The sequence below is a fragment of the Lepisosteus oculatus genome, chromosome 19 (genome assembly GCF_040954835.1).
Source record: "Lepisosteus oculatus isolate fLepOcu1 chromosome 19, fLepOcu1.hap2, whole genome shotgun sequence".
Classification (NCBI taxonomy): domain Eukaryota; kingdom Metazoa; phylum Chordata; class Actinopteri; order Semionotiformes; family Lepisosteidae; genus Lepisosteus; species Lepisosteus oculatus.
The window spans coordinates 6025883-6038391 of NC_090714.1; the positions used below are offsets into that span (position 1 = coordinate 6025883).

At 42.6% G+C, this 12509-nt stretch overlaps 1 protein-coding gene across 2 annotated transcripts in view; it reads right to left on the reverse strand.

Moving 5' to 3' along the window:
* The window catches only part of ankfn1b (ankyrin repeat and fibronectin type III domain containing 1b), a 247474-nt gene that overhangs the window by 218894 nt on the left and 16071 nt on the right, over positions 1-12509 (reverse strand). Inside the window, exons 1-2 of one of the 2 annotated variants that reach the window (XM_069180847.1) lie at positions 10050-10141; positions 173-301 (exon numbers count right to left, since the gene is read on the reverse strand). In XM_069180847.1, coding sequence (XP_069036948.1) covers positions 173-301; positions 10050-10072 — 152 coding nt within the window. In that variant the 5' untranslated portion in view covers positions 10073-10141. Of the gene's footprint in view, positions 1-172; positions 302-10049; positions 10142-12509 lie in introns of those variants that run through there. The other variant, XM_069180849.1, reaches the window with a different exon arrangement.

The following is a 12509-nucleotide window of genomic DNA, read 5'->3' on the forward strand; positions in this document are numbered from 1 at the left end:
AGTCAAGAATGAAGAACAATTACAAACAGGAGGAAGCCATTCTTTCGGTAGCTGGTTATTAAGGAGGATGTCAACCAGGCATTTCCTGAAAAGAGCCTTGGTATTGCTTCCAACAATCTAGAGGTACATAGAAATTGACTGCTTTTCGGTCAACAAGTCAAGAAGGTCCTACCCTATTAGGATGTCCATGCTGGCTCCATCGGATTCCCCGCTTCCCACCTGGCGCTCCGGTCCAGGGTTCGACCAGGACCTACCCAGTCTTCGAGTGGGCCGTTTCTTCACAGCACTCCCATCCCAGTGTCTGGAAAAACAAAGATCAAACTAAAGCTTTCCCCAGCTCCCGGTGTTGGGGGTCATAAGCAGCACATCAGGACAACTTAAAAGGAAGAAAACAATCTTCCTATCAATTTGTTTGTACAGCCCATGGGTGCAGTGCACACAATGAGGTATTTAGTGCCTAGTGAGGGCCACGAGTTGTAGATCTTCAGTTCTCAGGGACATAGCACTTCATCACAAGGCAGAATTCCAGGAAAGGTTATATAAATAAAGGCTCATCTGACGGTTGTTATCTGTTCCAAGGAAAAGGGTAGCAGGACCAACCTCTCTCTGCTCGTTCCCTGGCTTTCCTGATTGAGCTCCAGCTGCAAATGGATTTTCAACCAGAGCTCAGAGCTCAGACCCTTTAGATGCTCTGTTCCCACGTGCTCCAGCTGCAAATGGATTTTCAACCAGAGCTCAGAGCTCAGACCCTTTAGATGCTCTGTTCCCACGTGCTCCAGCTGCAAATGGATTTTCAACCAGAGCTCAGAGCTCAGACCCTTTAGATGCTCTGCTCCCACGTGCTCCAGCAAACAGTGCTGATCTCGGTCCGAGATTGTTGTGGGTTTAAGTTTTTTTGTTTTTACATGGAAAATGACAGTTTCTTTTTTTTTAACTCCCACCCCCAAAAGAGAATCACCATTCGGACGTGTGCAAAACTCTTTGCAGTTCCTCACCAGTGCCGATTCAAGAGGTGACACACATCCCCTAGGACATGCTATTACATGTCCCACATCATTTGTACTTCTGACCCCTGCTCTTTCTTGTGGTGGACTGGTATAAGGTCATCTGGTCACCTGTGTGACATTTTACAGTCTTTTCACAGGCACCTCACGATTTAACTTTCATTTCCCGAGGAAACTGACAGGATTACACAAGATACATGTTTTCCTCAAGACAAGATGACCCTTCCCTGTTTTTTTTTCCCCAAAATCTTCTACTCAAACAACGATTATCTCTCAATTTGCTTAATGCGTTGTCCTTTACAGAGAACTCACCATGATATTCCATTTATTCAAAGACTGAAATGACTTGTTATAACCAGTACTTGTACTTTTTTGGTTTGTTACAAGCCATGCCACACTCCCCTCCTTGTAAAGATACCTCCGTTTTAAACTAAAATAGCATGAGAAGACTTGTCAGGACAAAGATTAAACGTTCACAGGGCAGACTTTCAAAATTAACTCACGGTGTCAAACTGCAATAAATTCAAGAGCGAGACACACATGTTTCTCTGTGGAGATACAGCCATTAAGATCTTTTTGGTCTGGCTATGCGATGGTGCTGCTCCATCACGACACAAGAGTCCCAAAGGGGAAAGTCCTTCCAGCTACATTTTGAGAACACCGGTCAGCTCAGCAATATCTAAGTAAAGGCAGTGGAGGGTTTTCTTCATATGTAAGAGCAAATCTCAAATGAAAAGCGAATTTTGCCATATTACAAGGGAAGCTGTATGCAATAAACCCTTCCTGAGCAGTCAAGCAGAGGACAGACAACTATCGATGAGCTGTCAAACACCTCATGTCCAGAACGCCAGAGAACTCTGGGCCATCTGCAGCCCATCCTTGCCCACCAGGAATTTAACACATTTTAAGCCAAGGATTTTTAATTCCTTCCCATATTTCCCACTCGATTTGTTAAGGGTGTTTCAAATCACTCCCAGCAGCAGAAAAAAGTGACCAAGGTGGCGACATTTCTTCTTGCTATTAAGGTGGATGAAAGCACTTTTGAGGTTTTTCACTGGGACAATCCGAGACTGACAAATGAGACCCAGTGAACACCTCCCACCTGATTCCCAGCCTTTAGTGTTAGCAAAAGACATCAGCCAATGACAGAATACTGGAAAGGGATTAATAAGGATATCTGGGAATAATTTCCAGATGCAGAGAATGGATACATCACTTTGCACACTTCCCGAAAAGGACTTAAAAACAGATTCGCTTTTGTAAGACTTATACTAGGATTCTTTTTTTTGCTTTGATTTTGCACACATCCTAAAGCTCAAGACTACAGACTGATTATTTCCACATTTTAAAGGTTTGCACTACGATTCTACGGCTATCAGAGTGTATAAGCATACCTCCAGGGTTTGGGATGAACACAGGCCATGCAGTGTACTGAGCTTTAAGGCAGCATCAAACATATTCCATTGCGATAAATGATGGGTGTCTTATTAGACCTCAGTCAACACACATTTCACCAGGGCTGAATCTGGGTTCTGATTAAGTTTTTTTTTCTCCATTTTCTTTAATTCTACGATGTCTGCCTGCTTAATAGAACCAGATTCCGCATTTTACAAAAGAAGAGACAGAACCGAAAGAAATGCTCAGAAATTGCCCGTTTCATGGCAAAAATCAGCCATTGAGTTCAAGGCTCATCACCGTAAAAACAGAGGTTTAAAAACATAGAACACTGTTACAAACAAGAGAAGGTAGTTAATTTGATCATCCAGCCATTGCTTGAAAGAAGCCAGGGTACCTGCTTCAACATCATTGCTGGGCAGCTGTAAATGATACGTAATTTAAGATGGAAATAATGTGTCAACATGAGACACCAGTTTCACATACTGGACCAGGGCCTGTGTCCTTTATTTTATCCATGTCATGTTCTCCCTGTTCAGAATGCTGGATGCTGTCCACAAGAGAATACCTTGCAGTAAACCTGTGTTTATATCACTGAACTGACCTCAACTGAGAAAGGTCACACGTGTCATTGTGTTACTGAAAGCTGCTCTGTACATTAAATGGACAAGTCTAGCAAATGTCAGATTTCAGCACCTACGGAGCTCTGGCAGGAGTTATAACAAATCCAAAGTGATTCAATCAACCTCCTTCTGATAACCTTAACCTTATCCTTGACTTGGTACAAAACAAAAGCCTTTATTCATTCATAATGATTTGCATGTACATTGTGTTATGTGTCCTAGACAGTGCGGTGAAACAACAGCAGCCATTGGGTTTAATCTCCGCTGTAAATTAAAATAAACAGCCTAAATAAGGCTTAAGCTTAAGGCTAGGACTGTCAGCCCTTCATTTGCTCGTCTATGGACAGCATGTTGCTCCATTGTACTTTTTTGGACACTCAATCTGTATATACCCATGCCTATGCACATGTTGCACATTTTGTATTGTTTTTACAGTGAATATGATCATATTTAGCACACACATATGTATTGATTTTTATGTATTTATTTTGTATTACTGCACGTATTCTAATTTTTAGACTATTCTGATGTCTGTTTCTTGTTTTTTTTTGCGTGTCTTGGGCTGGACTGCTGTAACACATCAATTTCCATTCGGGATCAATACAGTCTTATCTATCTATCTAAATGATGTTGCGCTATGGCTTAACACTAACAAACACAGTCACATCTGCTTGTGAATGGCAGGTAGCCCTACCTACATGTCCAATTATCTCATCGAGTTTTCATTTTAATCCATTTACTGCACTGGAGCTGCTTCTTTCGCCCAAAGGGCTGTTGACATCCTACCAAAGATGTGCCTGTTACTCACAGCAGAAGTATTGGGGCAAGTACTGCCAGCACAGAGCTTGTGTAAGAACCTGCCAGTGCAACTGCTTGACCCACCCAAGAGCCAGGCAACCTTAGATCGCACCCTTGTGAAAGATCACCCTGCCAGGTGGATGCTGCACATTGGTGGTGGTGGAGGTGAGTCCCCATTACCTGTAAAGCGCTTTGAGTGGAGTGTCCAGAAAAGCGCTATATAAGTGTAAGCAATTATTATTATTATTATTATTATTATTATTATTATTACTCCCAAGTGGAGCTCCTGGCTGTTCTGCTTCTTCAGCTTCGCCCGTCTCCCCCTGCTCATCTTTCAGCTCCATGCCCAAGGCCCTGCACATGCAGCTGCTGCTGATATCCCAGCCAGCATTCACATGTTCCACCGTATGACAAACCCTCAATCAGGACGGATTAACAGAGCAGTATTGTATGCGCTGGGATTTATCTGGCTCTATCGAACAGCCACTTGAAAGGTAATAAATTGGCATGACGCTGCACAGAGGCTTAAACTACAAATCTCTGCGCAAGAAGCACACAAAATAAAAAGGATTACAAAATCCCTGGGAACCTAACGGCTCTGTGCTTTGGCGTGATTTGTATGTTTTTATTAATAACGTGCTTTTTTCCCCCAGACTCAAAGACGAAACAGGGAAAGGCGATTAAGCATAAACCTAAAACAACGTTTTAGTCAGGAGATGAAACTGATCAGAGAATTAAAAACATCCCCACACCTCTAATCATACTGGGCAACATAGTCGCAGGGCTGTCCTACCAGAACCCTGTGTCCATAAGCAAAACCATACAGCATGGCCTGATTTTCAGTAGTACAGGGATAGAGCAGGGGTGTAAATCCTTAAGGTAATTTAGAACTAAACCACTGAAAGTCTTAAAAGTAAGGAGCAAAACTCAGTATTTGACTGTACTAGATGTTGGTGCTCAATTATAGACATTTTTGGCATTATTATAGACATTATAGACATATACTCAGAGCTCAACAGGACTGGAACTTGCTTAAGACAGTAGAAGAAATCCCTTTCAAGCACGTGTGGCAGCGGTGTCTTCAGGATGAACTAAATGCCTGTTTTAATTTTGCAACCTCAGATGCAGACAAAAGAAAACAAAACAGGGCAGAAAACGAAGAATGGTACCCTCCTGACATCTCTGACATGAGCTCAGAGTCACAAGTAACAGCAAAATATCTAACTTCAAGCGAAGCACCAATGCTGGGAGCATCCGAATGATAAGCTTCATGCTGAAATGGTTGCGAGGAGATTTGACGGAGCTTAGTCTTGCCACTATTTAGGTAAATGGAGCTTGGTATCAAGCTAGCAGCACTAAAACAGTACAGAAGCTCCATCAGATTTAGTTTTAGCATACAACTTAAAACGAGAACATATGCCTTGCAATGCAGACAACCAAGCTCATAAGAAACTGAGTCTGGATTTTCTTTTAATCTACATAATTGGTGTCTGATTTTACTCTGTGTAAGAGATTACATTTCTTTTTCCCCGTTTCCATTTCTGTTTATGTCACTTCTGTTCCACACGGACCGCTTCCAAAAAGCTGACATGAGTAGAAATTCAATTAGCATTTAGAAGAAATTAGCCATCAATCCAAACATGCAGCTTAACACGGGCAATGCTCAACTGTTTCATTGAAACCCCTGCCACAAAACTGGAGGAAATGCCCAACACTGTGACAAATCAGGTTTAAAAAGAGCATTTGGATTCACAAAAAGAGGCTTATTAGCACAGCATTTGCGAATTCTCAGAAACGTCCTTCAGCTCTTTGCACCTGCATGCATTCCATTCCTGTACCGACGCCCTGACAGCCCCGAGCTCTGGCGCTGACTTAGCGTGGCGTCTGAGGCTGCCCTGCATCATAAACAGACACCCAACTGCAGGAGCAGGCATTGCCTTCTGAAGCAGAGAGCCGGGACGACTCGCGCTGAGCCTAATGCGGACACGAAGCCAGCTGTGCAAGCCCGAGAAGACGAGCCGTGAGGAGAATAATGAGGAGAGATGGCGGGCGCCAGGCAGCAAGTTATAATCCTGCTGCTTTAAGGATAGGAAAGGATCCATCTTAACATCTTAGCATTTAGAGACCTTTCTCGAATCAGAGGCAACAGATCTAAGACGGGGAGAGCAAATTAGAGAAACAAGGAGCTGGATAATTTAGGATTGTTGCTTAACCGTGCCAAAGTGTGCATAGATATGAATAAATAGTATACTATATACAGTACTATTTTGTTTCATTAGTAGAATTTGTATAAAGGCATGTAAACCCTAATGTGTCAGTGAAACAGTACATGATTCAATTTCCCCCACAATTGCGACGTGCTCAGTTCAACATCACAAGAAGAATTCCCCTACGGGTTTAACTTCCTCATCTTTCTGTCCCCTGCGTCAGGTTCCCCCCCCCACCATCCTCCATTCTGGGGTCTTTCCTCCCTGATCAATGTGCCTTACAGAACAAAACGTCTGCCCCGATCCGCCAGTTTGCGAATCCGAGAACTATGGTGGTGAACTATGTCCGAAACTCATCGGTGCTGATCTTTTGCTCCTATCCCACGTCTAGCAGTCTATAAGTCTTGAGTAAAAGAATATTCCTTCCCAGAGTACCCTTCACGATCTGTAGTTAAAGGGGAACTGCAACGCTATTTTTAGAGTCGGGGGTTCGAATTTCATTTCAAACCACAATAAAACTAAAATCTATACAGTAACTCGGAAGACCTCCAATTCACATCCCCAAATAGATGACACTTCCAGGTACGTACGCAGGGCCACGTTCTGCAATTCACAACAAGGCAACAAACCTTCCAGTGACGTGATGCAGCCCCGTGACACTGTAAACAAGTAGGCTCATGAATACATCTCTTTTTATCAGATAGAAATGTTGCTCTCAACTTCAAGATGGTTTTGCCAATAAATGGAACTGGCTTGTTAACTCTGAACGCAGATCATTTTGGAACCTTTTTGAGGTGAAATGACTGCTGCACACACTTCTGTACTTATTAACTCATTCACCACATTGCGTTAGTCAGTACAGTGACTAGCGAGCAGGAAGGGCCACATCATATCGCAATCCTTAATAACCACTATGAAAAGTTGGGAGTGCAGTTCTCCTTTAATGAATTCCAATGACTCCACTAAGAATACAGATACAGATTTCCCCATTTAAAAACAAACAGCTTCAAGTTCTCATTTCTACCTACTGTATGGCCACAACTTTGCTCAAGTCAATTCTTCTGCTCATCTTTATGCGTATTGTTTGTTTGAGAGTTTTCTTCATATTGTCTGCAGCTGTAAAACAAATTGCCCTTTGGGGATAATAAAGACACTTTCTCTGTTCATTATTTAACTGCGCTCGCAAGCATCATAGCGGAGACAAGTCATGTTTTACTCTTATTGCTCATGAGATGAAGCATCTGTTGTCATTTACAAAGGAGAATCTGTCTGGAGACGGCGCCACCCCCCCCCAGGTTAAATTCATCAATCTCATAAATATAATTTTGTGCAGAGGCAGGGGAAACGAGATACTCCTTCTGCATGTCGCTGATTAAAAATGGGAAGAGAGGTGATTGATGGAGATGTGAACAATTAAAGCCCTCTTCTTGTGCATCAGGGACCACAGAGGTGAGCTTAATTAAGAATTAACATCAGCTCAAAACGCAGTACATTAAAAGGGCAGATCATTCATTCAGATGCCCAAAAAATCTCGCAATGTTTTAGAGAGATGTTTTAGTGCACAACAATTTGAACAAAATCTTAGGCAAGATCCGTTCGGATTGTTACGCTGGGGGTAAATGTACTTCTACAAACATGATCTCTCATTGTCACTGGAATTCCTGGATCCTCTTTAAAAATGACTCTAGGCACAATCTACAGGTCACATGAAGAAACGAGAAGATGGGACAAGTTTTGCTTTCTAAGAAATGTCTACAGTAACAGCTTCTACCTGGTTATGGTTTCCCAGTGCTAAAAGAGGGAAAGTGACTTGAAATCAAAAGACCAAGGAAAGGAAAGACCAATCTGTTTTCTCTGCTCTCCACCGATTAGTGCTGGGAGAGTGTGTTGTGTACAGTATGCCGTGGTCTTACAGTGGTGTCCATATCCTTGGTGTTCACTGCCCATTCTGGACATTCAACAGAACTACAGCATTTTTCTATTTGTTTTGCTTTTAAAGAATTCTCAAGCTGGACTCAATGTTGCCACACCTGGATAAGCCAATTGCTTTCACTCTGAGCAGGTATTCAATACAATCAGTTATCCAACACAAAGACACTACAGTGGCGCTTATAACTGCAATGTCCCAACAGCAGGCTTACGTGTTACATACAGACAACTTGAGCCATAATTTCAGCTTTCAACCTGCCAGTTCGTCCAGACTGGACTATTAACGCAACACATTTTGCTTCTAATTTCTTCCGCCAAACATGGCTTCTGCACTCTAAATCACATTAAGCGAAAACAAACTCCTCACAAAGCATCACCAAACACCAGGAAGAGAGCATCCTTTTTGTTCCTGGGACGGCCTGCGGGTGTCTTGGGGCTTGTGCTTCTCTGGGGTGAGTCAGAGCTCCCTCGTAGCTGTGTGGAAACTTTATTTCCTTCACCCTCTTTCGGCTGTGCAGGCTGGCTGCGAAGAGAGCCGGCTCCAATCGATTTTACAGCGTCACCTCGGTGCAAACATGAGCCTAGCAAAGAAGGATGGGTCCCCCAGGGTTGGAGCAGCTGATGGGGCATAGCAACATCAGCCCTGCCCTGAACTGCCCCCACTTTAGCATATAAACACTCCACAGTACACAGACACAAACGTGTAGCTGGGACATCAGAATCAAAATCACAGTGACGGAAAACCCCGGTTTTCGGAAGACATAGATCAGAGATAAGACTAGACTTCTCAACTTCTTCTTTCTGTATTTTCCTATTCAGTTTATTTTAATGCTGAATATCATCAGGTTTAACCTACTGTAGCTTCAGTCTGAGTGTGCCCAATCTAGAATGAAAAGGGGGAATGACTGAGAAGCTACCATTTCAGTCCTTCTGCGCTCATGCACAGCCAAACAAGATGGAAAGCACTACTCTTACAGGAGTCAGTGTGCGCAACACAGGCCTCCCTTGTAAGAAAGAAAAGATTTTCATCTACCCACCGTGTTCTTGTCCAGATGCGATTTGGCACACCAGATCAGCAAGAGTGGCAAAGCTAAACGGCTGCTTTCAAATGAGGGAAGCAACAACCAACTGGCATTTCCAGGACTGCAATACACAAAACTCCCTTTCACATACTGTATACCAGATCATAAAGAGATCCTAGCTCGTAAAATTACCAAGATGTGATCTTAAATATTCCACAAGACTTTATGGAATGCAAGTGCTGTCTTGCCCTTCCAATAATTCTCCAGCCTTTCTTCAATTCGGCAATGCCTAGTGAATGTACTGTAATCGTACCTGCTGATGTAGGGCTTCATTCTGCAGGTGTGAATGCACAGTCTTTTGTGTTAGTAGGGCTTGTGCTAAGAACGTACTAGTTCAAACACTGCTCCTGAGGTGAATTCCATTCTTCTGTTTGTTTCTAAAGAATTGCTTAGGCTTAGTTTTTTACATCCTTGTTGACATACTGTACATTTAGGTCAGATAAACAAGCACGTCAGTTTCTGTAGCTCTGCATATACAGTATAGCTACCAAATGCCTGACAACTGTATTCTGTGCAGTAGTCACATTATTAGAAAAACGCCAAAGAGAGCACTTGTCAAAGACTTCAGAGAAAGAAATCCACTTTTACAAACTAGTTTAACCACCCAATGCTTTTTTCCTTCTCAGGACTGATTTTTTTTCTTGATTTGACCCACACTGGTGTGCTCTAAATCCAGACTGTGCATGTTTAGTTTTCACTGCCCACTATCGTCATTGCTGTACTATGATTTCTTTCACTGATATCAAACGAATATCTCTTGCAGCCATACCTGTATATATTTATAAGGCTCTGTACTAAAAGGAATGAGCTGCGGAAAAGTTAAACATTTTTTTCAGATTTATCCTGACCTACATAAACATGCACTTAATACAGAATATGCACATTCTTAATGTGCATTCAAATACTCAAGAGATTTCTTTCACGGATCCAAAATACGGAAATCTATAACCCCTAAACGCTAACAGAGATTGAAGCACAAACATCACAAACATGCAGATTCAGGGAACTTACAGCAACAATCTGTAAGGAAGCATAGTTTCATCCACACAGGACTGGCAATTCTCCCAGGACCGATAATCAGGAAATCACCCAGGTACCGCTGTCTTCTCGCCAGGTAACAGCCCAATCCACTGTGCAAACAGCACATCAGCTACACAATCTGCCTCCTTCCTACCCACGGAGAGACTGGAGCTTTTCGCAAGGTATGAATTAAACAGGTCAGTGGGTCTGGCTATACAGCATGGAAACAAACGGAGAATTGGGACGCATTCATTATTCAGAAATTAAAGGAAGCTCTCCCACCACACACACACGCACGCACACAAAAAAGGGAACACAGTGATTGAGGTTAACCACCTGACGTTAATTTGAATGCAATAGAAACCAGACGTGATCAACAGGTGACCTGGAGAAACAGGTGAGCAGCTCGTTTCAGTCAGCACATTAATCTTCCTGCGCGGCTCACCCGCTAGTCATTAACGAACAGTGAGCCACCCATCAATCTGACTGAGGGGCTTGGCACCGTGTTTCCCCTAAGGGATCAGAGTCCTATCCCTCAGACGTTTCCACAGGCTTTCCAAAAGGCCATAACCGACTTTTCCTGTACCTTCAGAAGCGCATTGCATTCTTCATCTCTGCCTTCCTCCCCACCCTTTCAAGAAAAGACGAAGCTAGCACTGCATTTCCTTGGCCAGTCATGGTAAACTAAAGGGCTTGCAACCAGGAAATACTCAGAATCGGATAACTAATTAAAATCACCTCCCCTCATTCTGCCATAAGACATAAATCAAGGCTTTTAGGACAGTAACCCTGCCAAATTATTAGCTAGAATATTTTAATTACAGAATGGAAGACACTTACATGTTCTCTAACTACCTGTCTATAGATGATGGCCACCAAAGTCACCAGATAATCTTGGTATCCTAGAAAGACCTTAAGAGAAGGGTTTGGTGGGGAGCTCACCTCAGCAAAGCAGCTTGTTGAAGCCAAGACAGCATTTCCTTCTAGTAGAAAGTAGCTTTTGCTGCACAGCCAGGTGCTATCGCCAAGGTTGGTCACATCGCAGCGTCTCAAGTCCCGATTTCTACAGTTTAATCCCAGAAAGGTAAATGCTAATCAGTGGCTTGGTACCACTGGCAAAAACATAGTTCTCTTTCTTTATATTTCACTGGGAAACGTACACAGTTTCGAATAGTCACATGAAGACACTGCAGACTTCCAGGAAACAAATAAGGCCCTCTGTGGTGCTTCAATCGATCCAGACCAGAAGACCCACTTCCTGTATAGGCTGAGACATTTTTTTCTGGAAACCTTAACCTAATATTCCCCATTCTCTTTCCTTTTTTAAATTTGATTTCATGGGGAGGTACACTGACATGATCACCCATCATGAATTCTTCCCAGACCATCATTAACTCAATAAAGGCTGGATTTTGACAGGTTGTCCATCCCTTAACCCTGTGCTTGTTCTCTGAAATTCTACAAAAACAGCAGAAGCTCTTTACCCAGTGAGTGTACTATCCCCTCCGTATTACAGAAGCGAGAAAAGACTAACTCACCCTTTCCAAAGTTCAACTCAACCACCTTACAAAAATCTATTTAAAGAAACTGCGTTTTTCAGTCTGACCAGCAATCAGGGAGCTTCTTCATTAAAAGCGGTAGATATCAATTAATGTTTATTCCGTTTATTCTGTGAGTCTCTGTGTGTATTATATGGGAGTGGGTTAAAATAATCATTTATTTTAGTCACACTGGGAGAGAAGCATACCGTCTTTCTAGCCTGAGGAAGATGGTTATTTGCCACTTGTGTTTTATGGGAAATATTTAATTGGCAATTCTTCATGCATTGCGGTCGCGTAATTCACTTTAATAGGTAAAGAACTCTTTGGAAATTGCTGAAATATGATAAACCGGCCCTTGTTTGGGATTGACTGACATGTCCAAATGAGCAAATTAACACAACCCCTTAAGGATTATAAAAACAGAACCGCCGAGTCGAAGCAAACCCACTTATTGCACCCGAGGTATATCGTAATGATATTGTTTCTGAGGTCATGTATGCGTTGCCCTCTATAACAACCTTTCCAGAAAGACAGAAAATCAGACCATTCTTCGTAGAATAAGGGGAAGGAGGTCTAGTGAGGAGATAAAGTTGCCCAGGATGCCACAATCATTCAATCCATCGCCTCACAATATTTAAATTTAGGCCTTTACGAGGAGAAATATTTCTCCACTCAGCTTCTGCAAGTGTCTCAGGAACAACATTTTTAGAAGCAGATCACCCGACACAAGCTTAACAGCAGATGAAGACCCACATTATAACATACAAATGTATATTTTTTTGTCATTAAAAACAGAACACTTGTACACGCGGGGAGTCACAGAGTTCCTGCCTCGGAGAAAGTAGGCCTCGGGTTTGATTCAGGCCCAGGTCTCCTTTGGTAAGAACCTGGCATGCTCTTTCTCTGTCTT